Source organism: Globicephala melas, chromosome 15 (assembly GCF_963455315.2).
Source record: "Globicephala melas chromosome 15, mGloMel1.2, whole genome shotgun sequence".
In the NCBI taxonomy this organism is placed as follows: domain Eukaryota; kingdom Metazoa; phylum Chordata; class Mammalia; order Artiodactyla; family Delphinidae; genus Globicephala; species Globicephala melas.
Window position 1 is genome coordinate 16,287,084 of NC_083328.1, and position 26,217 is coordinate 16,313,300.

A 26,217-nucleotide genomic window follows, 5' to 3' on the forward strand; every position below is an offset into this window, starting at 1 on the left:
CCGAGTTTTATTAACAAAAGATACTCTAGTCCTGAGAAGAGACCGGCGTGGCTTGCACTGGGGCGAGGGGGTAGAACTTGCCGGGCCCAAGGGTGAGGCTGGGAGGTGGGAGTGCTGGTCCCAGGTCCCATTTGGCCAGGCAGAGCCTCCCTCCATTCACACTGAGGTGAGAGCCGGGAAGGGGAAGCTGGCCCCAGCTGGACTCCCAGCGGCTTAGCCAGAGCTTTGAAGCCAGAGGGGGGTAGGAGTGAAATCAAAGTGTGAAGTGGGGTGGGGGAGGCCCGAGGCAGCCATTTGGCGTGGGGGATGGGGCCAGTGGAAGTGAGGGGGCAACAGGCCTGGGGGAGGGGAACTGGAGGTTTGTGATGGAAGATGGGGAGGGAGGCAGAGGGGCTTAGCAAAGGCTCAGTACATTGGTTTGGAGCCCACATCCAGGTAAGCCCCAGGCCCAGGGTAGGGCAGAGGGAAGGGGCCCCCTTGGAGGAAGTGCGAGGCAAAGGACGCTGGGGGTGCCGCTGCTGGGTATCCTGAGCCTGGTGGCCCGGGCTGCAGCTCCAGGAAGGCAGCTGAGTAGGGGGCTGGGCGCCCAGAGTCTGGAGCCTCAGGGAAGCTGGGGTTCCTGAAGTGCAGAGAGGAATCAGAACAGGGGAGAGGGATCCCCAGCCTGGAAGAGCCCAGCCCTGTGCCCTTGCCCCACTCACCTGGTCGGAAGGTGACCAGGGGCCCCGTGGAAAGCTGCAGGGTGCAGAAGGTAGGCCTCAGCACTGGGGCCACCACAGGGAGGAGCTGGGGCCGGGGCAGCTTCCCCGGGCGCTGGGGCCTGCTCCGGATCTGACTCACGAGCGTCCCCGCCCAGGGTGGAATCACAGGGACCACCCGGTGCATCTGGGGAGACAGAAGGGACAGTGTGGGCTAAGGAGGATCAGCATCTCAGGCCTGGCCCCATCACCACCGGGCCTACACTCACCTCCACTCCCATAGGTCGCTGTGGCTACTGGCTCTGGGCCCCGCAGCTTCCTCTTCACACGGGCGTCTCGCTCCCTGGGGAACAGTGATGATGATGATGATGATGACGATGATGATGACGATGATGATAACGGTGATGGTGATGACGATGATGATAACGGTGATGGTGATGACGATGATGATAATGGTGATGGTGATGACGATGATGATAACGGTGATGGTGATGACGATGATGATAATGGTGATGGTGATGATGGTAATAAGAGCACTTACCAGGTGGCAGGCATTTCACCCAGGGGCCCTATCAGGTAGGTGCCACTTTATACCCATTTTACAGAAGAAGAAATGGAAGGCCAGAGAATTAAATGACTAGGAAATAGCAGAGCTGGGATTTATTCTCCACTTAACAACTTTCTAATGGTTTCCTATTGCATTTAGAATCCGTGCAGACTCCTTCCCAAGCAACAAGGCCAGGGCGTGGTCTGGTCCCAGCTCATGCCACCTTGTTCACTCTGCCCATCTCCACCAGCTGCCTTTCAGCCACACTCTGGAATCCCCGTCTGTCCCCTCTTCACCTGCTTTACTCCTCCTTCTTGTCTCAGTTCAAGCATAACTTCCTCAAAGGAGGCCTCCTGACTTCCCACAGCACCACACGCCCTCCCTGATAACCTTTGTCGAGAGTGATACTGTTACATTAGTTAGGGTGATCCTTGAATGAATATCTATCTCTTCTGCCTGACTCTAAGTGTCTTGAGGGCAAGGGCCAGCTCTGAAGGGGTTAGTTAGAAGCCAGTGTGCTAACGAATGAAACCTTTACAGCCCACCATAACCTGGCTACCCATCACCTCTCTCACGCCACACCCGCCATACCGCAGGCATGCTCCCACCTCAGGGCCCTGGCATGTTCCCAGATATCCACCTGGCTCCCTCCCATACTTCCTCCGAGTCTTTTCTCAAATGTCCGCTTAGTGAGGCATTTCCAGGCCTCTTATCTAATAAATACCTCTCTCCATTCCTTCTGATCCTCGCTTGCTTTCTTTTCTCCTTAGAACTTACCCCTAACATATTATATATTTATTTCTCTTGTCTACTCCGCCCACTAGAGTATCACCAGTTCCATGAGGGCAGGGGCTTTGGTTTGTTCACTGTTGTATCCTCACTGCCTAGAACTGTGCCTGGCGCATAAGCTGGTGCTAAATAAGTATTTGTCAAATCAGTGAGTGAATACATGCTTTTACTTACATTGTGTTCCTGGCATCCAGCACAGTGCCTGGCACACAGTGGACGATTAATAAACATTTGATGAATGAACGAGTGAATGAATGAATGAATGATGCCCACCTCTTACAGTTTCTGCCATTCTCCCGGAAGCCCTTGGCAAAGGGGTTGGCTGCGATCTTCAGTTGTGTGATCTGGGGGTGCACATCCAGAGTCAAAACTCCCACAGCCTGGGCAGGGCACGGCCACCCCCTCAAGCAGGGTCACTCACCCGTGGGTTCTGGTAGGCTGTCACGGAGATGAACATGGTCTCGGGGAAGCGGAAGGAGGCAACGCCCCCCCAGTGTTGGCTGCAAAGCTGGGCGGCCCGCACCAGGTGTATGCGGGGCTGATACTTATGCATGGAGTGCAAGATCAGCTGGGAGGGAAGAAACAGGCGTGACCCCCTACCCTGGTCCCACCCCCAACCCTTATCCGGGGGTCCCAGCCTGGGCCTCACGTGGCCATGGGGGTCCAGTGTGCTGTTGGTGAGCTTGACACGATGGAAAGACACAGGCTGCCGCATCCAGTGGGCACCGGTGGCAGGAGAGTCAGGATGAATGTAAACGCGGTCAGGCAGGCGGGGCTCTGCCTTGCCGCTGGGCTCCCAGCGCCGGCCCTGCCAGCGGTAGCGAGCCCCGTCCACCGGAACCACATCCAGAAGAAACAGGTAGCGGGCCTCGGGGTCCAGGCCAGTGACTGATACTCGGCAAGCAGGGAACATGCGCCTGCACAGGGGAAGGGACGGGAGAGGCCTGGAGCTCCTCAGTGGCCAGCGGTGGGCACAGCACTCGCAAGAAGGCATAGCCACTGGCTCACGCAGTTGTCACGGAAAATCGAGGGATGCGGAATCAGAACTTAGAGGGCAGGATCTTAGAGCTATAAGCTTGTCTCATCCCATTTTACAGACGAGAAACAGGACCAACGGGGTCAGGTGATCTGACCAGAGTCACACAGCAGGTTAGGAGCAGAGTCCGGACTCCTGACCCCTGGCCCTTCAAACTCCATTTGCAGAAGCAGGAGTGACACACTTTTCTTCTGGAAATCTTGCCAGGAGCCTTCTGCTCCCCACCCTGGTCTCCTCACTTGATCTCCAGCACCAGAATCTACAGCTGCTGGACAAACTTGCTTCAGAGAAAATAAAAAGGGGACTCACCACGCTAGTGCCTGAGCTCCTGACCTAGATAAAGACTGCACACTGACCATATCCCTGCCTCCAAGGTGACCCCTGATCCTGGCCAGACTTCCCTGATGCTGGTCAGTGGCTGGCCCTTGACCCCAGTCATAGTCTGAATGCTGACTCTAGGCACAGACTGACCCCTGATCTAGGCCACGTACTAACTCATAACCCAGCCCGACCTTCTGCCCCCAGCCCAGACTGACCTAGGACCCTTGCCATAGGTTAGTCCCAAAACCAGCCACAGACTCCACAGACTGACCCTTGACACTTGCCACAGAATGACCCCTGGTCCAGCCACAGAAGAACCCCTGACCCAGGCCACAGTCACACTCTGAACTCAGGCAGAGCTCTAGCCTCCCTAGGAATCCCCACACGTAGCCCCATCACCGGGGACTCTGCCTTTCCCAAGAGACCCCCACCAGGAACACACTGGGTCTTCGAACCCTGGACCAGACCCCTCACCTCCCAGCTTTGGTGATGATCATCTCTGTTCCCACGGAGTTGAACTCTTTCCACAACTCCCGGTTGTCCAGGCTCAGGCTGACTCCGGGGAGTGGATGAAGGCTCTCTGGGGCTGGAGGGGGCGCCTCAGTGCCCAGGGTTGGGGGCAGCGGGGGTAGAGGTGGGGGAGCAGCCAGAGTTCGGGGAGCAGCCTCAATCCCGGAGAGGAAGCAATCCAGTTTGGGAGCGTCCAGATCTGGAGATGGGAGGAGAATGAGCCAGCCGAGGGCCACAGCCTCCACCCCAGTTCCTACCCAGGAGCTGCTCCCACTGCTCACCGGGGTAGCGGTAGCCCTCTGCCAGGGCAGGCGGGAAGCTGGAATCTGCTCCGGGCTGGGGGGCCCCTAGGCGGTAGCCGGTCCCCAGGGAGGGGTACAACTCTCGTGGATGGTACATGGAGTAGTCCTGTCTGGCCTCAGGTCACGCTGCCTAGAGTGCCCCAGTGCTGAGAGATGCCCCCTTTATAGCTCACAGCTCAGCCCCTTCCAGACCCAGGATCACAGCCCCTCCCCTCTTTGGGGCCCTGGAGTTAGGCTGGGGTGGAGACCCCTGGGGCCTGGAAGGGGTCCGAGAGCGGGCCGGATACCTGGGTACCCTCCCCTCCCCCCCAGGCTTCATTAGCCCCGACCCCCTGCCCCCTCATTACATAATTAACTCCTCGGCCTGATTGATCCCCGGGGCTCGACAGGGACGCAGTTTGGCGCTTCCGGCCAGCTGGTCCCCGTTCCCACGGGGGGAGCCCCGGCTAGGGATAAGCTACTGAGGGGCGGGGCCTGGACCCTGGGATGGAGCCTGGAGTCCTGGGGCAGACCCTGGCGCCCCAGACTTTTCTGGCAGGTGACCCCCCCCTTCACTTGGAGGATGAGACTTGGAGGGACGAAGCATGACTGGAGGGAAGGAGCAGGGCTGGAGGGACGCGACCAGAGCTTGTTGTTAATGCGGGGCATCGGGGACCTCGAGGAGTCCGCAGACGAGGCCTGAACTCTGGAGTCCTTCCCGGTTCCCATTCTGAAAAACCTCCAGCCTCGGCCAAGTCTCAAAAGTTTAGAGACGCCGACAGCTCGACGATCTCTGACCGCTGACGCCCGGGTTTCCCACAAGGTCCCGCGTTGGGGAACCCTCGGAACTACACTTCCCAGCAGGCCCAGGGCCGAGGTTTGACGCGAAGGAGGCAGGCAGGTGCCGCTGGGGCCGCTGGAAGTTGTAGTTGGGACGAGGGGGGGCGGTGAAACCCGCGGAGCAGTTGCCTCTCAGGAGAGCTGCCCCTAGGCGGCGTCAAAACGTTTAGGCTGAGAAGATGCAGATCAGCTGAGGTCAAGGCCTAGCGAGCTAGAGTGGGCGCGGGAATCTCCACCTGCAGTGAGATCCGCCCCCGGTGCTAGAGAAGGTAGCTGAGCCCCAGGAGCGAAGGCTCCCAGCTTTGACCGCCGTGCCTACCACCCCATGTTTCTGGGACTCAAAAAGGAACAAGTCTATAGAAGCAGGCATCTGCATTTAAGTCCCCCCCTTCCCGGATTCCACGTGAGCCTGGGGCTGTCTCCACTCCATGGTTTTATTATGTACAAACGCTACAGAACAAGGGGAGCAGACACGTGTGGGGTAAGAGGTGCCCGGTGGGAGGAGAATTTCACAGGGCAGATGGTGCACTGGGGCCAAGAGAGAAGCACACAGGCCATATCTATAGGGCAGGCGGGGCAGGAAGGGGTTAAAAATGAGATCCAAGCCAGCCAGATCGCAGGGAGGTGCGGGGGTGTCGTCCACATTGTCCACCTTCTGATCTCCCCCCAAGGTCACAGTGCATGCAATAAAATATATGTACAGGAGCTGGATCCTTCCTCTGCAGAGGCCCTGATGGTCCAGAGCTCCGTTCGGGTGAAGGGAAGCCAGTGGCGCCCCCTGGCGGCCAGACAGGGCTGGAGCCACATGCATCAGGAGCAGGGGTCAGTCCCAGCCATTGTCTTTGATCATGTGGTTGAGTTCAATGATGTACTTCCCCTCTTTGTACTTCTGGCTGCTCTCGAAGGCCTGTTCCTGAAAGGAGGGGAGAGGCTGTCATCCCTGGAGCTAGGGCCTTACCAAAAGGAATAGGGGTTGGGGAGTGGATATGATTGGCCTCATTTTACATATGAAGAAACTGTCAACCAGAGAAACCAAGCCACCTGCCCACAGACACAAAGCTGGTAAATGGCAGGGCCAGGTTTCTCACTAATAGGGGACAGACAGAACTCTCTGAATCCTAGGTACTTTTTAAGTACTAATGTTGGCTCCAACAGAGAGGATATGGAAGGTTCTAAAAGATCCAGGGATGGACTTCCCTGGTGGCACAGTGGTTAAGAATCCGCCCGCCAATGCAGGGGACACGAGTTCGAGCTCTGGTCCAGGAAGATCCCACATGCCACGGAGCAACTAAGCCCGTGTGCCACAACTACTGAGCCTGCGCTCTGGAGCCCGCGAGCCTAGAGCCCTTGCTCCGCAACAAGTGAAGCCACCGCAATGAGAAGCCCACGCACTGCAACAAAGATTAGCCCGCCCTCGCCGCAACTAGAGAAAAGCCCGTGCACAGCAACGAAGACCCAATGCAGCCAAAAATTAATCAATTTTAAAAATAATAATAGATAAATAAAAGATCTAGGGATTACAAACTGGTAGCCTGAGGGCCATTTTTGGCCTATACATGTGTTTTGTTTGGCCAACAGAGAGTTTAATAAAAATAACTTTCAAACAGTAAAATACGGGGCAGGCCATGCTCATTCCAGTTTGCCAGACTGACCCCCTCTCCAGATCTATGTTGCCCCTTTTGCAGATCCACAGCATCTGCTTGGCCCTGCAAGCACTTGAGTTTTTGACCTCTGGATCAGGCTACTTCTTTATTTTACTGAGGTCCAGAGAGGCCAAACCACCTGTCCAGGGACACAAAGCAAATCTGTGGCAGGGCCAGGGGTGAACTCAGGTCACGGTTCTGTCTCTGCCTGGGGCATCCACCTCACAGAGGCACCACAGCTCCAAGAGATGCCTGAGGATTCCTGTCACTTGCAGTTTCCCAAGAGCATCTTCTTTTGCTACATCTAATCTGATCCCCGTAACAATTTTGGGTGCCAGGTGGTGGCTTTATCCTGCACTGCCAGATAAGGAAATGATGCTCAGGGTGGTGAAATCAGACCCTGAACAACAGCAGTGGCAATGAGGGCAGTGGAAAAGGAGGCTCATGGACCCAAGCTCCATGTTGCTGTGGGGTCTTGGGCAACTTCTCTGATCCTCTGAATGGCAACAGAAGCTGGGGGTCAACGGTTTGGAGTTAAAAAAAAAAAGACAAAATGAGGATTCTGGTCCCTATTCTGTTACTTACCAGCTGTGTGACCTTGGGGAAGTTACCTAACATCGCTGGGCCTTCCTTTCTTCTTCTGTAAAGTGGAGATAATAAGAGACTACCTACAGGATTGCTGTAATGAGTGAATGAGATAAGATATGCCAAGTACATAACAGTGCCTGGCACATAAGCATTCAATAAATGGTAATTCTCATTATATATCCTCATCTCTAAAATGGGAATGTTTGTGCCTGTGAGGAGAAGGACGAGTTAAGAGAAAAATTCTAAAAGCCCTTGCAGGATGTGAGAGAAGAGAACATGGTCTGGGGATGAAAAGACAGTTTGACTTGGGTGAACTGGGCCTATACACCCTGAAACACTACCAGATGACTGCTGTGAGGAGGAAGTGATATGAGGTCAGGTCAAAGGCTACCCTGGGGTCTGAGGTCACTGACTCACATATTTCCAGCCCAAAGTGGTCTTGCAGTTTTCGCAGTGGATGTCAGCAACAGCATGGAGGCCTGTCAGCAGCACCCGCTCCTCGGCTGGCCCGCAGCCCACGTTCACCCTGTGGGGACACGGGGGCAGTCCCAGGGAGGGTCCCCACCATCACAAAGCCCGCCTCTAGCTTGTATCCTACTGTGTCTGTCCTTAGCATCCAAAAGAAAGGCGATCAAAGCTTCCTGCCCAAACCAGGGGACTCTGAGAGTCTCAGTATGATGCCAGGGGTCACAAGTCACAACAGAGGTCAGGGAAAGAAAGGGAGATTGAATACTCACACAGAGTTGAAGAGGTAGGCACGCCCCTGACTACCCTGGAAGGACTAAAGGGTGGGAGGGACAAAGGAGAGGATGTCAGGGATCTTGATGGGGAGCTGCCAGGCAGCCCCTCTAGCCTCCCAGTCCAGCCCCAGCTGTGACCTGGTTACCTTGGAGATGAGGTCGTCGTGGTTGGCCAGGTGAGCACGGCAGTGGGCACAGCTATACCTCCGGTGACAATCATCCAAGTAGGCCTGAAACGTCTTGGGCTTTGAAATCCGCACCATGGCGGGGGCCAGGGGCAGTGGCCCCACGCGGGGAGCGGCCCACGGGGAGCAGAGGGAGCCCAGTGCCTGCAGCGGAGGGAGTGGGCTGTCAGGACCCGGGCCACACACATGCAGGCATGCCCTGGACCACGGGGACTCTCTCTGTCACACTTGGCTGCTTTCTCCTCTCCCCAGAGCCAGCAGCCTCTCCAGGGGCCAGAGCTATCTGAGTTTTGACTCACTGAGGAGTGCTCAAGTTGCATCAATGGGGAAACTGAGGCTAGGAGGAGCCCAAGATGAGTCACCCACCTACCTTCAGCCTCACCCCCGCTGACCTGGCAACTGAAGCTGGAGGAAGGGGTTCTAGAGTGGAAGAGCTGTCAGTTCTCCGTTTAGGGGGAACATGGAGGGGGTTAGGAATTGTATGGTCCTTAAGACCTCAGCTGAACTGCCGGAGGTGGGGACGACTTCACTTGAGGCACAGGGAGTTCACCTGGGGAGAGGATGCCTCACCCTCCTGGAGAAGGCAGGAGGCCTCAGTGAAGGTGGAGGGTCACCTGGGAGGGGACGGGCTCTTACCTGGGGGCGCTGAGGCCTTGTTTATGCCGAGGGGATCTTACCTGCATCGCGGAGCCTTACCTGAGACCCTGGGGCTCACCTGGGGCGCGGGGACGAGGGGCGGGCGCCGGGGGAGGGGGGGAAGGGGGCAGTGCTCGCCGCGGGGGCGCGGGGCGACGCGCAACCCTGACTTTGCGGGCCTCACCTCGCCTGGGCGCGCGGGGGTCCAGTCCGCCGGGGTGGCCTGGCCTGCGAGTGGGGGGCGCTCCTGGTGGGCGCCGTCCCCCCCACCCCGGCCCGGGTTCGCAGCCTCCGCGACTTGTTTACACCGAGACCAGCTGCTGCCGCCGCTGCGGCGGGAGGGGGAGGGGGACAGCCTCTGGTCCCGGCGGCCGCTGTGGCCAATCGGCGTGCAGTATGCAAATGAGGGGGCGCGTCACACAGCGGCCAGCGCAGGCCTGGCCTGCCCTTCCCCCCCCGCTCCTGGCTCAGGCCGGCCCGGAAATGCGGCTGCGGCCCGAAACCCAGGCGGCCGGCCCCACGGCCGGGGCCTGGTAGCCCCCTTTTCCTCCCGCGGTCCTCGAAGGGACGAGAATCTGAGGTACCTGACCTGACGTAGGGTTAGGAAGGAGATGGTGTCTGGAAGCACGACCCCGGGAAATAATAGTCATAATTATCTGCGTTTACCCACCGCCCGTGCCCCACTCCCTTAATCCCCACAGCAATCCTAGGAGGCAGCTTCTGCTATTGTTCCCATTTTACCGGGAAACTGAGGTCCACAGAGGTCTAGCAGCTCTCCAAAGCTTATCCAGCTGATAAGAGGTAAAGCTGAGATTCTCACTTTGGCCCGATTCCATGGTTCTTGCCACAGCATCAGGGCCAGGTTCTTGGATGGGAAGAGCTAAAGGTATCCATCCGTGTTAGAACCCTGGGAGCCAGAGCCTCAGAACAAGCCGATTCCTACTGTTGTGCATCACCTCCTCCTGGCAGTCTCCTGATGTCCTGCCCATCCAGGCTGGGTTAGGTGTCTTTCCCTCTCACCTCTGAACTGGGTTGAAAATGACAATGTCCATTTAAACACGTGCCTGCCATGCTAGGCTTGTCTTGTTCCCTGCACTGGCCCCAGTACCCAGCCTGGCCTATAGTTAATAACTTCTTTGTGAAATATGTGATTCATTAAATGAATAAGGTAGGAGGGCTAACGAGGGTTGAGGAATTCGAGAAGCTTCTGGAGTGGGACACCTGGTAATGGAAGGTTGGAATGGCTGAGGTAGCAGATGGGCCAGCCATGCCCATCCTCTGAAGCCAGGTGATGTGGCTTACAGGGGAAGGCAAGTCTCTTGCTGTGTGCTTGGGGCTCTTAATGTCCTCAGGAGAATGGAACCATTGTCTGTGGCTCTGAAGGGGCAGGGGGCCTTGCAAGGGACATTCCTGAGGAGAGTGGAGGCCAGGTTGGCACAGGGTGTGGCATTACTCTGGGTCTGGAATGTGGTAGAACCAGTGGGTCAGGGTGGTTAGGGCCTCAGACTCTAGCCCTCAGCTGGCCTCTTCTGCCACAAGCTGCCATCTTTGTAGTCTTATAACCCCTCACACCTTCCCCGACTCCCCAAGCACAAAGACGTGACTGAAAAGAATACATTTATTGGGGAAGAGAAATAGAGGAGAGGGCGAGCACCTCTGGGTTAGGAGGCCGGGGCAGGTGGTCCATGGTTGTCCAGGTAGCGCCTCAGGGCTGTCGGGTAATCAGTTATGACGCCGGTGGCCCCCAGGCGGAAGGCCACTTCAAAATCTGACTCTTCATTAAGGCACCAAAATACCACCTAGTGGGGAGGGAGGGGCTTGTAGTTTCCCAACAACTTTACCTAGTGCTTCCCCTTGTATCCAGATGCTGGGAGCTCTCCTCCTCTGTGGAGACCTCCCAGCAGTGCTATGCTGGAGCTGACTGTCACATTTTCAGGAATTTTGAAAACTGGTTATTAAATACAGCCATTATTAAGTATTACATTACATAAACATACAATTCAATAAATTATATTAAAAACAAAGGTAATAAATACTCAAAACTCATCACTTCCTAATTATTTTACCACATTTTACTGTTACCCATGTTCTGGAGGTTATCTACATCTATCGAATGTATAAGACGGAAATAGTATATAATGGTGTGCTGCCACACCACACATCTCTTCCCAACTCTGTTCTGTGAATTCATGTTGATAGCCTGAAATTAGCCAAGGTGGGAGTATATACAGCAGGGAAATTACCTCATGTTCAAATCAAGGGGTTTCTTTCCCCCTGGGACAGCTGGTAGTGGAATGTTTGCCAGCCTGCCTCCCAGCCTGCCTCCCAGCCTGCCCATATCCTGCTGCTCTACATCTTCCCTGCCTTCTGAGTCCTCTCCTGTGGGCACTGAAGTAGGCTGAGCTGGTATTTGTACCCTGGGCTAAGTCACTGGCTGGACATCTCAGTTTCTTAATTTCACAAATGAGAGTGATGGTCTATCCTCCCAGTGTTACGAGGAAGACCGTGGAGCAGGAGGCCTGACCTGAAAGAGCTATGTCATCCCCATGCCTTGCTCACCCCAACATCCAATCAGTGGCCGAGTCCGGCCTGTCTGTGACTTAACCCTTCCATCCATCCCTGCTGCTGCCACCTAAGCCTCAGTCCTGTCAGTGGCAGCATCAGGCGCCTAGTGAGACTCTGCTTCCACACTGGCCCCCACAATCCCTTCTCCACGTGGTGGCCAGAGTGACCCTCACTCGACAAGGCTTAATTGAATCAGGTCTCTCGCCTGCTTAAGGCCCTCAAAAGCTTCCCTCTCCTTTGGGCTGAAGTCCAGGTTCCTTACTGAGGTTCACAGGCTGCCTGCTGCAGCCTCTCCTGCCTTCTCCAGCTCCCCTGGTGCCACTTCCTCCAAACTGCAGCCTGGTGGGACCCCTCTCAGTTCCTCTGCTGGCCTCTTGCTTCTCATGACCTTCCCACATGCTGAGCCTCCTGCTGAGATGCTCTCCCTTTCCCCTCCCTGCCAGCCGGCTCCTCACTGCTTCTAGAAGGCCTTCTCTGACCCCACAGACCACAGCACTCTTCTTCCTTTCTGTCGACTGGCTGCCCCTGCGATGCCTGCTTTTCCCCATCCTCTGCCCCTGCTGGTAAGCTCCCTGCTCCTTCCCCGGGACCACAGTGCCTGGAACTGTGTTCTCAACACAGTCAGTTCCCAACAAAGGTTTGCTAATTAAATGACCTGGTCAGAGCTGATGCTCGGTAGGTTGGAGTGGGGTGGGGGTGGCCTGGGCTGGTCTTCCCCTTTTCTGGTCTCTTCCCAGCCCCTCTCATCAGGGATCAGGACAGTTCAATATATCATCATTATCGTAACGGCTAGCCTTTATCAAGCCCTTACTAAGTATCGGCTACATATCCAGAAGAATTAAGTATATCATTATCCCCATTTTACAGATGAAGAAACTGAGACTCAGAAGGTGATCTGTCCAAGTGACCCAGCCAGTTAATAAAAGGGCTGTGACTGGAATGTCGTGCTGGGCCCACACTGTGAACAACCCACTTGCTCACCTGCACCCCTCGCTGCTCCAGGTGTTGGATCAGACTTTTCCTCATGATGAGCCTGGTGGGGGGCGGGGTAGCAAAGGCTGTGATGAGAGGGGACTAAGGAGAAGGGCGGGTCTCTGTGGGATCCCTCCACCTAGCCTTCTCGCCCATCTCACCATTTGGAAACCACAGCCGCCAGCTGATTCAGCCCAGAGCAGGAAAATGGGAAGTAGGTCCTGTGGAGAGGTGGTGTCGTGGTCAGCCCCTTGGGTCTCTCTCTGTCACAGGTGGGGTGGGGGTGGTAGTGACCGCCCCCCAACCCGTATAACCCTACTCCCTCTAGAAGAACCTTTGCGGCTGCCCAGAGGAACAAGTCACCCATTGCTCAGTGACTTCCTACTCCGGTATCCTTGACTCCATGCTTTGAGGGTGTGCCCCTCCCCTCACCGTTTTACAGAAGAAGAAACTGAGTCTTGGAGAACTAAAGTGACTTGCCCGAGGTCACACAGCAAATCCATGGTGGGGCCAGGGCCAGGACCCAGCTTGATTCCCAAACTGTATACGCAGCTGGAGGTCCTCCTGGTTAGGCCTGACCAACTTCCTGAGACCAGACAGCATTTTATTCGGTCGGCTACTTGTCCCTAATTGTTCCACTCCAGAGTGACTTTATTTATGTTTTTTTAATGATGAATTTTTTGTTGTTATTGTCGTGTTTTGTTTGGCTGCGCTGTGAGGCATGCGGCATCTTAGTTCCCTGACCAGGGACTGAACCTGTGCCCCCTGCAGTGGAAGAGTGGAGTCCTAACCACTGGACCTCCAGGGAAGTCCCGGGGTGACCTTAGAGGCTTTCACAGTGTCCCAGGGCAGGCTCTGCTGTGTGACCTTGGGCAAATTACAGAACCTCTCTGAGCCTCAGATTCTCCATGGGGGTCATGATTCCTGTTATCTCCTGAGGGTGCTGCAAGGTAAGGCTCAAATAAACTAAAGGATGTGAAAACACCTTGCAAAACCCGTAAAAAAAGTTAGGTACACCAAGTTTGTAGTATAACGATCTCTTTGTGGCAAGGGATGCTGGGGGTTGGCTGGGAGCTTCCCTCAGGACGACAGAGGGGAGCAGAAAGCACTGGGGCCGCCACAGAGGAGGTCTCAGAAGGCAAAGGGAGGGTCCCGGCCTGAGAGCTGGTGAAGTATCCAAATTCCTGATACTTTGCCCAGCTGTTACTTTGTTAATCCTTGTCCCCAAGCAGGAAAATGCTTGCCTTTCTGTTTGAGAATGAGAGTGATGCTGTAATTAATAAATATTTGTCTTCCCACCCAGACTGTAAGCTCGTGAAGGGCCTCTCCCCACCCACATTGGTCTTATTTACTAGTGTAAGTGCACCTGAAACAGAGTAGGCATTCAATAACTCTTTGTTGGATGACTAGATGAACAAATGAACCCTTGTCCTAAAACTCCACCCACATCAACGCACATTTGCATAGGATTTCAGGGGGTTCGTGTCCCCCTTAGTATTCATGAATGCTTGGTGAGACCACTGTCTTCAAAGGACCCCGGATGGGAGATTATCCTTGAGGGTAGCCAGGGAGCTGGGGACACTGGATCTCCTGCTCCACACGGGACCCTGCACAAGGGGGTTTGAAGTGGGGGGTGTTTTTTTTTTTAAACTTTTAATTTTATGTTGCAGCATAATTGATTAACAATGTTGTTTTAGTTTCCAGTGTAAGGTGGAGGGGGCTGTTTTTGAGGACAGAAGTCTGGGGGAGAATGAGGAAGGGAGACGGGGACCCTGTAGGTACCTGTTGATGATGGTGGGCAGGAAAGAGATGAGGAACCTCTCAGGGATCGAGATGAAGGGCAGCAGCCCCAGGTAATAGAGCAGCAGCACCCAGAATCCTCGGCTTATTGTGAAGGCGGTGGGCATCTCAGGGTTCTGGAAGCCAAGGGGAAGTGAGAAAGGGGATCAGTCTGCTCCTGTGGGAGCGGAGAGGAGGCTTGGGCTGCACAGTTTTCAACATTCAGGAAACCCTACTACCTGCAGGATCAAAGCCACATCTTGGCCCAGCGTTCCAAGCCCAGAGCCCGCTTCTGTCCCTCTGGCATGCCTTTGCTCACACACCTTCCCCACCTCCCCCGCTCTCCAAATCCCACCCCTGGAAACCCTGCTCAGGGCTCCTGCAGAACCCCCAGACCCCTCTGGCCTAAGCCCGTTTGGGAGGGGCAGTGGGCGCAGGGAGGGGTAAGGGACTCACAGCGGCCTTGCACTTCTTCATGACTGAGCTCTTCTCCGAGGCCCAGATGGTGATTTCATCGCGTTCATAGTGCCTCACCAGGCCCGCTATCTGGGAGGGGGAGGAGGTGATGGGGAGTCAGGCCTCCATCCAGCCCTGGGCCCTCGCCCACCCCTGCCCACAGCACCACCTTGCGAATGAGCTCTTCATTTTGCTCTTTGACCTCCACGCTTATGGGCATCCGCGGAAAGCTCCGGAACACGTCCTCCAGACGCACCATGTGCCTGTCTGACCCGTGTGCAAAGTGGCCTGAGGGGTTGTGGGAAGAAGGATCAGAGAAGGATTGCTGGGGTGGGGGGCTGCAAGCCCGGGGGGAGGGCGTGGGTCCCAAAGGGGAAAAGAGGGCAGGAGGTTGAGGCCGTGACCCCACTCCAGCTGGCTCAGCCCGGCGCTGACAGCCCACACGCTCACCCGGCGAGAAGTAAACCTCCAGCTCTTCCTTGTAGAGGGGCAGCTCCTATAGGGAGAGCAGGGAGCATGTCACCAGGAGTCACGCGTGGAGGCACGGTGGTTCTCTGGGCACGGTTGGGGTGCTGGGGCAAGGCCCACCTCAAAGTCCAGGCTGCCCACATCCCTATTCACGCCTGACTGGCGGGACAGGCTCTTGTCGTGTGACACCACCACCACGCCATCCCGAGTCAGCTGGCAGTCGAGCTCCAGGAGGTCGGCTCTCTGGGCCACGGCGCTATGGGAGCGAAGGTCAGTGAGTGGCCGAGGGATGGGGGATGCACCAGACAGCAGGGCGGTGGGGATGTTTAGGGGAACGTGAGGCAGTTCTGGCCGGATGTGCAGGCTGTGCCCTGCACGACTCCAGGGGGCTCCAGTCACCCAGAGCAGGAAGTGAACGGCGCCCCTTAGCGTCACGCCTCGCATAGCTGGCACAACCTTACCCAGAAGCTTGGCCAGGCAGGTGGACTCACTTTTCCATGGCCTCCATGGTGTTCTCCAGGCGCTCTCCAGATCCTGTGTGGGGCATCCAAGGTGGGTTCCTGCGGCCCGGCCCCGCCCCCTGCCTCATCAGCCCCAGGCAGGCCGGGTTGAGCAGCCTCTTCTTCCCTGTTCCACATCCTGCCCTGCCACCTGGCTCTCCGCCCACCTCGAACTCTGCCCTCCTTTAACATCCTGCCCTTTGGACCTACCCCTCTCTGCTGTCCACCCTGGCACCTGCCTTGCTATCCTCACTCCATCCTCAGAAGCTCCCACCCCGTCTACCCCAGCCCAGCTCACCTCCCCGGTGGGCCCCCAGGCGGGGACAGAAGGCTGAAACCCACGGCGTATGCAGCAGGCGAGGTCGGCGCAGGAAGAAGATGGAGAGCATGACATAGCTGCTCAGGGCGGGCAGGGTGTAGTAGAGCAGAGAGCTCATGGTCGCGCCGCTGCTCCAGGCCCCGGCAGCCGCAAGCTGAGCCATTCCCGATGGTCTGTGTTGCCTCGCTGACTGCCTGGCTGATGTAGGCTGGCTCCGCCACCGGCTGCCACCACACCCCTTGGGACCTGCTGAGCCTGCTTCTGGCCTGAGGCCAGACTGCAGGGCTCAGCTGGGGTTGGGGTAGAGGCAGGAGTAGAGGCCAGGCAGCTCTGGCCCGCGTACCCCCAGGCCCTTCACACACCCCAGAATGCCTCTCTCCGTGGCCACACTGGGGAATCAAGTCCCCCCCCCGCCCCCCACCAGCTCTGCTACAACACTCCCCCTTCCCACTGGTATGTGCGCCCAGGGTATGTAACATGCCACCCCTTGCCATTTCCAGAGAAGCCGGGGGTGTATAGTGTGTCCCTGAGTCACTCCAGAATCACCCCCAGCCAGATAAGACAGGAAGCCATTAGGGTGGGGACAGAATAGTGACTAAGGGGGAGACTGACCCCACTCCGTCTAGGAGTCTGGAACTCCTTACACTCCCAGCCTCAACCCTGGCCAGCGGGGGAGCCAAAGGCCGCCACTCCAGGTAAAGCCACAGGTGGGAAGCAGCGGGGCTGGAGACTCAGTCCTCAAAGCAGCAAGGATTATGGTCAGGGCATCGGCGAACACAGACAGAGCCAGGGCCATCCATAGACACACCTCTATATTTATATATTAGATACAGGCACGGGGTGGGCAGGGGCACTGGGCTCTCCACGTGCCCCCGCCTCCACTTCTGTTCACCCACACACAGAAGCAGCGGGGACGTTAGATGTGGCAGCTTTGTGGGGGAGGGTTTAGGTCTGCTCCTCAGGGACACTAGTCCTTGAGCCTTAGGAATGTTCCTTCAGGGAAAATGGGGTGGGGTTTTAATGGGCTGAGTGGGGCAGGGCTGGCCCTGAGTCCCCACTCAAGTGTCCTCCATGTCCCTCCCCCACTGCCCCTCAGTAGGTCCCGGGGCAGCCAGAGCCCTTGAATTCCAGAACTACCAGAGACTGGGAGAGCCGGGCAGACGGTGGCAGAACAGCAGAGGGGAATTTGCTTTGGGGCCACCTGAGCCCCTCGGGTCCTCAGGTGAGGGGGGAGGGCGCGTTGGCCTGCCTGAAGCAGGATGCCTGAGCAAAGCAAAGGGAGGTGGCCAGGCCTGCCCTCTGCCTCGACCTGGGCTGTTGGGGTCTGGGCTGGGCACAGAGTCCATTTTCTAACAGTCCGGCAGGGGAGGGGCAGGCAGGAGGCAGGGCCTAAACAAAAAGGCAGGCAGGAAAGGAACCATTAGCACACGTGAGCGGACCTGCCAGAGCCCCGACCTCCACTTCCCTCATTTCGTCCTCACAGCCTGGCCTCTACTCCTGCCTTACGGTGAGTGTGATGCGGCTGGGTTTCCTTATCTGTGAATGCGGATGACATTAGTACCCATTTCAAGGTACTGCTATAAGGACTAAGTGAGTTAATCCATGCAAATCTCTTACAACAATGCTGGGTGCTCGGGAGGTGTTCGCTCTCATTATCAGGACTGTGTCCAGGAAACTGAGCTGCAGAAAGGTGAGGTGTCTTGCACAATATCACACAGCCCTTATGGAGAATCAGAGGCGGGCTTTGAACCCAGGTGTGTCTGCCTTGCTGCTATCAGGCCACAGCTGGCCAGAGACAGAGAGGAAACTAGAGGAGGAACAGAGAGCAGTGTGGGTGGCGGTAGCCCCAGCCGGGTCCCCCAAAGGTATGGGAACTGCTGACCTGGACACCAGGTGTGAAAAAGCCTGGCATGTGGGTCAGGCCGGATGCTGCCGGCTCCTCCCAAAGCAATTACTGCCCCACCTGCCTCTCTGCCCATCCTGGGGGAGCCAAAGCCTGGCTCTGTTCCTCAGATGGGTGAGAGGGGGCCCTCAGTGACCTGGGGCTGGAGTGTGCAGGGTGTTGACAGGTGGGAGACATGTGGGGCTGGGCGACCACGGGTCTGCGGCTGAGGCAGGCTCTGGCCCTTCTGTTGCCACCGTACACGTGGCTCAGGGACGTGAGCAAGCTTGTGACTGCGTGGAGGCACGCTGGGCACCCTGCTCTCAGGGGGAATCTGTGCGTGGGTGGTGGGGAGCACTCACCAGGCCCCAGGGAGCAGAGGCATCTGTCCAGGTTAGGGGGCCTCCAGCACCCCAGGCTGGAAACGGGCTGTCTCCTGGAAGATGAGCTCCTTCAGCCGCTCCTTGGGTAGATCATCCAGCTCCATGTCGAAGGTGAAAGGTTCCTCGGCCACTGGCTGGGTGGCAAAGAAGTGGGGAGGCTCAGGACAGGGGCTGAGGGATGCCCACCCATCCACCTACCTGCCAGCCCTGCTGCTGGTGGCTGGCCCACCTCATCTGTTGGGTCGTAGTACTGCTCCAGGTAGGGGTGAGCCAGTGCTTCTTCCACTGTGATCCGTTTGTTAGGGTTAAAGGTCAACATCCGGTCCAGCAGGTCAAGAGCTAGGGAAGCGCAGGTGTCAGGGGTCAAAGGGAAGGTCAGAGGAGCTCCCAGAAGCATTGCTTTCCTTCTCTGTGTCCAGAGGCCCAGGTAGCTACTGGGCCCATGTACCTTCTTCTACACCCGGTTTTTATCACACACCAGCCCCCAAGTCTCTCTCACCTTTGGGGTCCGACTTGGGAAAAAGCTTGGCCCAGGCCACCTTGGTCTTGGAGGGTAGAGACTGTAGGTAGTTTCGGGCCTTCATGTTGATGATACAATTCAGGTCCTCCTGGGAGGGGGAGCCCAGGATACCTGTAGGTAAAGCAGGTGACTTGGTGAGCAATCTCTCCCTTCTGGGAACAGAAGGCGCCAGGAACAAGAGCCTCCACCAACCTGCTCCAGGCCACCAGCCAGTACTATGGTGGTGAAGAGCAAGGGGTCTGGATTCGGGCAGCCCTAGGTTCAAATCCAGGCCCTAGCACTTCCTAAGCATGGGGTGTACGTAGCCTTACTGTTCCCATCTACCAAATGGGGACGGTATCTATACCTCAGTGAACTATTGTGAAATGCTGTAGGGGCCCCACACATGGTCGTGCCCCTGACCTGACTCCCACAGACTCACTGACCCTGATCCTAAAGAAATCTCACCTCCAATAAGTGAAATCTCCCTCCCACTCAGCTGGCCAGTCCCCCCTCACCCAGAATGTGGTTGAGCTGGTCCAGGTAGTGCTTGCCCGGGAAGATGGGCCGGTTGGAGAGCATCTCAGCCAGAATGCAGCCCACAGACCAGATGTCGATGGACTTGGTGTAGCCCTGGGGAGGAGGAGAAAGTGGTGGGCTCCTGGGCCAGCCTCAACCTGTTATTGAGCCAACCCTGATGTTTGCGCCTGCCCACAACCCCCGACCTAGGTTCAACACCAGCCAGGGAGGCAGAGGGCAGAGGCCCAGAGGAGCTAATCCACAGTGTCTTTCCAGAGCCCAAGGACCAGCATAATGTGACAAGGCCTGGGGGGAGACTTCCTGCATCACGGGGATCACTGCCTGGCTTAGAGGAGGCTCCAGGGCTTTGTGGGACACAGCCCCTTCCCTTCAGGGGTGGGTGGCCCCCCTACCTTGGAGTTAAGCATGATCTCTGGGGCCCGGTACCAGCGTGTAGCCACGTATTCCGTCAGAAAGCCAGTGTGGTCGTGCTCAGGATCGGCAATCCGGGCAAGACCAAAATCACAGATCTGGAAGGCAAGCCAGGCTACTGAGCTCAGTGCTCAAGGCCTCCTGGGCCCAAGTAATCATATCACCGCGTCTCTGCCCATGCTGTTCCCTTTGCTTGCGATACTCTCCTCCCGTGCCCTGCAAGCCTGAGACCCCAGGGGTGGGAGGAGACCGGCCCTCAACGCTCTGACCTTCAGGTCGCAGGTGGTGTTGATGAGCAGGTTGGAGGGCTTTAAATCCCGGTGGAGCACGTTGGCGGAATGGATATACTTGAGGCCCCGCAGGATTTGGTAGAGGAAGTAGCAGATGTGGTCGTTGCTCAGCTGCTGGCTTTTAAGCAACTTGTACAGGTCTGTCTCCATCAGGTCTTGCACAATGTAGCTGAGGTTGGTGCCAGAGACCCCCCAGATGGGGGCAGCGAGAGGCACTTGGTTAAGAAGAAGAGCCTTTGGTCAACAGGCTTCATATCCCTCCAGCTGATGCCCCTGGGACTCAACAGATCTGCCAACTCATATCATGAGCTGGGCAAGGCCCATACTTAGCAGTCGGGCTCAAGGCCTCTGCCGGATCTCAGCCAGGGACCCTGACCAAAGCACTTCAGTTCTGTGGCCTCAGTTTCCCTACTGGGAGAATAGGGCTACTCAACTGTGGGAAGCAGGAGAATGTCCCATTTAAGAGCAGTAACTCTGGAGTTCACCTGCCAGTGTCTGAATCCCCACTGCCCTGCTCATTGGCTTTGTGGCCTCAACCTGTCTGCACCTCTACTTCCTCATCTGTAAAGTAAGGGGACAAATTGTTCTCTAGAAAGTGGTTGTGAAGATTCGCAGAGAGATGACCCATGCAGAGCAGCCAGCCCAGTGCCTGGCATGTTGTAAGTGCTCGGCGAACATGAACTAGTACTGCTGTTATAAAAGCCTGAGCCACATGGCTCTTGAGAAGGTTAAATGAGATAATGTATGAACACCATCTGGCATGCAATAAATGTTTGCTTAAAAATAAATGCCTGCGTTATGGGAATGGTTTGTGCAAGACGATGAGGAGAAACTCCCCATTGCACGCTCCCACTCAGGGTGCTTGGCCATACATCCAAAGACAGAGGAGTAAATGTCCTTTTATATTCTAAGATAAAAAGACTACACATAAATAAACAAATAAATGTCATGTGCTTTGTTTCTAGAAGACTAAATTAGGGCTGTCTTTCAGAATCAGCCTCCAAAGGGCCTTCTGAGAACACCTGGACCAACCCTGCTGTTTTAAAGATGAGGAGGCCCGACACGATGCAGTGACCTGGTTAAGGTCACACGGCAAGCTGGGGGTGAGTGTGGAGATTTCCTGCCCTCGGTTTGTGGTGGAAGCTGCAAACGGTGCGATACTAATCCTCACTCTTGGGTGGAGGACTGGAACTGGCTGGGGTGGGTGGGGCAGGGGAGAGGTGATGGGCGTTATAAGCTGCTCACTGAGCCAGGCAGGAAGTGGACAACAAACTAGGAAAGCAATATGGGGGGAGGGCAGCAAAGGCAAGGCTGTCCCTCCCGGGGCAAGGTGCAAGTCCACAGGGGATTGGGGTGGGGCTCTGAGTGGGAAGTCCCAGAGAGAGGACAGGTTCTCATCTGGGGGAGAGGAGGAGGTAGCAACAGAAGCACTTGATTTTATTGAGGCTTTCTGAGTCTCAGTTGCTTCATCTTTGAAATGGAGCTGATGAGACCCATCTTATAGGGCAGTTGGGAGTTAGAATAAGAAATGTCAAAGCACTCGGCTTGCACTGCACCAGACTCATAGTAGCCCCTCCAAAAAGGGCAGTTTTCTTCCTTCCTGCCTTCCTTCCAGTCTGAGGACCCAGAGGAGAAAGAATCACCGTCTGTTAAACAAAAAAACTGACTGTGGGCAGAGGCTGGATCTCATCAGAGAACTGCAGATGTCAGAAGACAAAGCTCCCATAGAGACCATCTTGCCCAGCCCCCTACTGAGGCAGAACTCAGAGAACAGACTTGCCCAGGGCCATACTGCCTGGTTGCAGCAGGCCAGGACTCATCTGAGGCCTCCCCGTCGTCCTCTTACACTCTGTGGCCTCTTTACTGCTGGAAAGTTTCTTTTACTGGGTTTGTTTTGGAGGGTGGTAGGGAAGAAGGAAACAGAAAACAAGCCAACAGTCACCCAGCCCAGCTCTGAGGCTGTGCCTGGCCAGCCATCTGGCCAAGGTGAAGGATACACATCCCTCATGGCTTCCAGGGTGGGTGCCCGCAGAATGTCTCGGATGCCGATGACGTTCTCGTGGCGGAAGCGCAGCAAGATCTGGATCTCTCGCAACGTACGCTGGCAGTAGGTCTGATGCTCAAAGGGGCTGATTTTCTTGATGGCCACTCGAGTCTTGCGCACGTGGTCGTAAGCTGAGCTGAGAGGGCCAGAGATGTTGTTGGCATGGCCTTACGAAAGGGGGAGTCCAGGCCCGGTGGCCCCACCCAGGTCTTGGCAGGGAGGGGAGGGAGCAGGAGAGGCTCTGGCCAGTCATAAACAATGCTGGTTCCTTCCTGCTGTGAAGGCCTGGGATCTCCAGGGAGAAAGCTGGGGACCAGCCAGGCAGCCCTTCAGTGACTTCACAAACAGAGGAAGAGACTGACCGATCACTGACTTCCCCTCTCCTCAACCCTTTCCATTCTAGTTGCCCTGACCCCTCATCCTCCCCTTCCTAGGATGGGCTCCCTCAACCCAAGGCAGGTCCAGGGGTTGGGAGGTGTGGAGGACGTACAGTGAGGTAAATACAGTGAGAAGGAGGGAATCATAGGAGGGACTGGAGAGAAGGGGTAGGCAGGGCAGGGGTGGGTGTCAGGGGGAGGTTCCTGGGCAGCAGAGTTATTCCCAGATGAACAAAGGCCCAGAGCACCCAGTGGGGCTGGGAGAACTCACAGACCCCTCCTAAAAGTTGCAGGAAGGCATTCCTGGACCCCTCATTGCTCACTGGGTCCCTGGCCCCAGGCCCAAATCCCCACCCCACCCTGCCTAGCCCTGAGCTCCGCTCTTTTCTCCCAAGCTCCTTGACCAGCCTCACTGAGGGGGGGTTCCAAGGCATCCTCTCCCCAGTGAAGGGTCCTTCACTCCTTCTTCACTAAGGATATTACCTCCCCAAGAAGACTTATTCTCTTCTCCTCACCCCGTGTCTATAGGGTCCCCAAGGCCCCCACAGCTCCCCCACACATACTCAGATGCCCCTCCCTTTATTACAGAATGGTGGGTTCAAAGCTCCCAAGCCCCCTCTCCTTAGATTTTACGCAGCGCCCCCTCCCCCAGAAAGCACTCAAAGGCCCTCTCCCTGGGACGCTCCCCAGCCTCCTGAAGCCTCAGCTTCTTCAGGATGCTAAGAGTCCCCAAGGCCCAGAGAGCTCTCAGCAACCCTCCCTGCCCCCTCCCTCGGAGCCTCCTCCCCAAAGACGCCCCCGCCCCCAGAACGCCCCTCACCTGACCATGCCATACGCGCCCTCGCCGATGTACTGCAGCTGCGTGTAGCGCGGGCCCACGTCGAACGGCTGCCCCTTTACTATCTCTACTTCCCCCGGGACCCCCGGGCCGACCCCGTCAGTTCCCCGGGGCTCCCCGCCCCCGCCCCCCTGAGCCGCCGCCGCCGCCGCCGCCGCCGCCATCTCCACTCCTCCCCTCCCGCCCGCCCGCCTGCCTCCCCCCGGCGGCCCCGCCCGAGGCCCCGCCCCTTCCCGCCCGCCCTGTCACCCGCGGAGCCTGGCGCTCCAGGCCCCGCCCCTGCCCGTCCCCGTCACGTGACCCACCACCCCGCGCCCAGCTTAAGGAACCTGGTCCTTGGCACCTGTCGGCTCCATCTACTCCAGTCAACCTTAGAAGCTCCCCAGGACCATCTTGAGACTGTCCAGACCCTCCCCCCGAATGCAGACCAGTAGGGCCGCCCGATGACCTCACCCAGAGCCACCCAGCAAATGAGTGCTGGACCGGGGACCAAGACCGGGCCACGTGGCCCCGCTGCCCCCGCCAGCCCCACTCAGCCGGAGGAGTGGCCCGGGCCTCGAGATGGAACCTTAAGGGAACCCTCACCAGCCCTCTGGAGTTTGGCCTCCCGGAGCCAGGCCCGATGCTAAGTGATCCAATGCGTATTTCACAGTGGCGGTGGGAGATGGATGCCTCACAGATGTGGCGTGCTTTTCACAGATGAGGAAACTGAAACCTGAGCTGGACAAGGTGACTTGAGAGCTGGAAAACCCAGGCTTCCAGACTCCCAGCGTAATGGCTTTCAGAAGGAGGCCTATCTGAGTGGGCTAGGGACCTGGCCTCAGCAACCAGGCTGTGCCTGTATCCTGAGGACAGATACTCCCAGCCTATCCTTACATGGAGAGCAGGGGAGAGGTGAGAGAGCTGCGTTGACCGGGTTTGGTGAAAATATACTATTAGATTTTTCTGAAAAACAGCAAGATAGCTAACGTTTTTGTTGTAGTTGGGTTTGGCAATCCTGTCAAGATCGTCATCTTTTGATTCTGTACTAGACTTTACACAGTACTTGGTCCACTTCAGTTTCTTCATCAGGACAACCCCACAGTGCAGATGTCATCTGCTTTTCTGAGCTGGATGAGCAGGAGCCATGTCTGTCTTGTTCATCGCTGTATCCCCCACCCCTACACTCAAGCTCAGACCCTCAGAAAGTTTTTTTTTTTTTTTTTGCAATACGCGGGCCTCTCACTGTTGTGGCCTCTTCCGTTGCAGTGTACAGGCTCTGGACGCGCAGGCTCAACGGCCATGGCTCACGGGCCCAGCCACTCCGCGGCATGTGGGATCTTCCCGGACCGGGGCACGAACCACTGCGCCACCGGGGAAGCCCCTCCTCAGAAATTTTTGAATGGATGAATCGACTCTTACAGAATGGGAAACCTGAGAGTTGGGGAGCTGAGACTCAACATGGTATCTTCTGACACATAAGTAGATGCTCTTTTTCATTTCATTCTGTCTCCTGGAATCATAGTCTGTTAAAACTGAAGAGAGGGCCCTCAGAGACCATCCAGTCCATCTCCCTCACTTCACAGTGAAAATGTGAGCTGGGACCTTCACAGAAACACACCTCCTAGGCTTAAGTAATGTTGTTTTTGTCTTCCTTAGAAGCTGGGAGTAGGTCCTTGTATGCATTAAAGATCAAGAGACAAAATAGAACTGTAATTATGATTCTGAAATTACTCATAATTAGATCTATGGTGAGGCTCTAATTCAGATTGAGACCAAGTTGCTGGTTCCCAATAACCCACAAGTCAGTGAAGGTTCAAGAGGTGCTAATTAGGACTTCCCTGGTGGCGCAGTGGTTAAGAATCTGCGTGCCAATGCAGGGGACACTGTTTGAGCCCTGATCTGGGAAGATCCCACATGCCGCGGAGAAACTAAGTCCATGTACCACAGCTACTGAAGTCCGTGCGCCACAGCTACTGAAGCATGCACGCCTAGAGCACATGATCCGCAACAGGAGAACCACCGCAATGAGACGCCCGCGCACCGCAACGAAGAATAGCCCCCGCTCGCCGCACGGAGAGAAAGCCTGCGCGCAGCAACGAAGACCCAACACAACCAAAAATAAATAATTTTAAAAACAAGAGGTGCTAATTAGATCCTTTTTTTTTTTTTTAGTTATTCATTTGATAAGCTATTTAATGGTACTGTGTGCAAAGCTCTGAGCTAGGCACTAGGGCTGATAAAAGATTACTGTATAGTGTGAATTAGTGGTGAAGAGCAAGAGCTCTCTGGTGTCAGATTGCCTGGATTAGAATCCCATTTTTGCCACTTGCTATGTTATCCTGGACAGATTACACACTGGCCTCTCTACTCATCGAATTTCTAATGTTAAAAAGAAATGATAGGACTTCCCTAGTGGCACAGTGGTTAAGAATCCTCCTGCCGAAAGCAATTACACTCCAAGAAAGATGTTAAGAAAAAAAGAAAAGAATCCGCCTGCCAATGCAGGGGACATGGGTTCGAGCCCTGGTCCTCCAGGAAGATCCCACATGCCATGGAGCAACTAAGCCCATGCGCCAAAACTACTGAGCCTGCGCTCTAGGGCCCTCGAGCCGCAACTACTGAGCCTGTGTGCCACAACTACTGAAGCCAGCACGCCTAGAGCCCGTGCTCCGCAACAAGAGAAGCCACTGCAATGAGAACCCCGCGCACTGCAACGAAGAGGAGCCCCGTGGCAACGAGAGAAAACCCATGCGCAGCAACAAAGACCCAACGCAGCCAAAAAATAAATAAATAAATAAAATTAATTAATTAATTAAAAAAAGATGCACATACAGAAATCAATTTAATACAGGATAGATGGATGTAATATATGTGATATATAGATGTAAGATCACTCTAGAGAAGTGAGGAGGGAATAATGGAGGAGGTAGCATCTGCCTCTCTGAAAAAGAAGTAGGGTTTCAGAAGGACAGTATGGAGGAAAGGCATCAAGAAGAAGGAGCAGCAAGAACCACCCATAGAGGCAGGAGCATGATTTGTCCCGTGTGGCTGCAGTTAAGGGGAGTTTAGGCTGGAGAGGTAGGTTGGGGCCAGGTTGA

General features: G+C 56.0%; 4 protein-coding genes and 1 long non-coding RNA gene across 9 annotated transcripts; 1 reads left to right on the forward strand and 4 right to left on the reverse strand.

The window, feature by feature from the left end:
- Positions 1-6: 6 nt before the first annotated feature.
- On the reverse strand, positions 7-4,487 carry TBX6 (T-box transcription factor 6). 2 transcript variants are annotated; one of them, XM_030871684.2, is made up of 8 exons: positions 4,183-4,487; positions 3,866-4,100; positions 2,684-2,951; positions 2,456-2,602; positions 2,308-2,378; positions 968-1,041; positions 702-885; positions 7-619 (listed from the first exon to the last, which is right to left on the reverse strand). In XM_030871684.2, exons 1-8 carry the CDS (start codon positions 4,298-4,300, stop codon positions 406-408), a joined length of 1,311 nt encoding a protein of 436 aa, XP_030727544.1. In that variant the 5' UTR covers positions 4,301-4,487; the 3' UTR covers positions 7-405. The 2 variants fall into 2 exon arrangements, with proteins under 2 accessions (XP_030727544.1, XP_030727543.1); XM_030871683.2 differs by having other exon boundaries at positions 2,456-2,951.
- Positions 4,488-5,437: 950 nt separating this feature from the next.
- YPEL3 (yippee like 3) lies at positions 5,438-9,162 on the reverse strand. Its single transcript, XM_030871689.3, has 5 exons — positions 8,999-9,162; positions 8,140-8,322; positions 7,991-8,034; positions 7,671-7,779; positions 5,438-5,935 (listed from the first exon to the last, which is right to left on the reverse strand). Exons 2-5 carry the CDS (start codon positions 8,254-8,256, stop codon positions 5,846-5,848), a joined length of 360 nt encoding a protein of 119 aa, XP_030727549.1. The 5' UTR covers positions 8,257-8,322; positions 8,999-9,162; the 3' UTR covers positions 5,438-5,845.
- A 1,261-nt stretch (positions 9,163-10,423) lies between these two features.
- Positions 10,424-16,290, reverse strand: GDPD3 (glycerophosphodiester phosphodiesterase domain containing 3). Its single transcript, XM_030871682.3, has 10 exons — positions 15,853-16,290; positions 15,546-15,588; positions 15,175-15,310; positions 15,037-15,082; positions 14,756-14,874; positions 14,587-14,676; positions 14,134-14,267; positions 12,513-12,572; positions 12,361-12,412; positions 10,424-10,613 (listed from the first exon to the last, which is right to left on the reverse strand). The coding sequence occupies exons 1-10, from the start codon at positions 16,034-16,036 to the stop codon at positions 10,476-10,478; spliced, it is 1,002 nt and encodes a 333-aa protein (XP_030727542.1). The 5' UTR covers positions 16,037-16,290; the 3' UTR covers positions 10,424-10,475.
- Positions 16,291-16,295: 5 nt separating this feature from the next.
- Positions 16,296-23,508, reverse strand: MAPK3 (mitogen-activated protein kinase 3). 4 transcript variants are annotated; one of them, XM_060285093.1, is made up of 10 exons: positions 23,481-23,508; positions 23,120-23,204; positions 21,876-22,058; positions 19,858-20,047; positions 19,570-19,686; positions 19,156-19,270; positions 18,638-18,769; positions 18,368-18,477; positions 18,118-18,272; positions 16,296-17,262 (listed from the first exon to the last, which is right to left on the reverse strand). In XM_060285093.1, the coding sequence occupies exons 1-9, from the start codon at positions 23,491-23,493 to the stop codon at positions 18,150-18,152; spliced, it is 1,068 nt and encodes a 355-aa protein (XP_060141076.1). In that variant the 5' UTR covers positions 23,494-23,508; the 3' UTR covers positions 16,296-17,262; positions 18,118-18,149. The 4 variants fall into 4 exon arrangements, with proteins under 4 accessions (XP_060141076.1, XP_030727546.2, XP_060141077.1 ...); XM_030871686.2 differs by lacking the exon at positions 23,481-23,508 and having other exon boundaries at positions 23,120-23,309; XM_060285094.2 differs by lacking the exon at positions 23,481-23,508 and having other exon boundaries at positions 21,876-22,053; positions 23,120-23,246.
- LOC138842334 (uncharacterized) lies at positions 16,453-25,815 on the forward strand. Its single transcript, XR_011376737.1, has 3 exons — positions 16,453-17,380; positions 20,870-20,981; positions 24,386-25,815. It is a non-coding gene; the product is annotated as an uncharacterized lncRNA (long non-coding RNA).
- Positions 25,816-26,217: the final 402 nt, after the last annotated feature.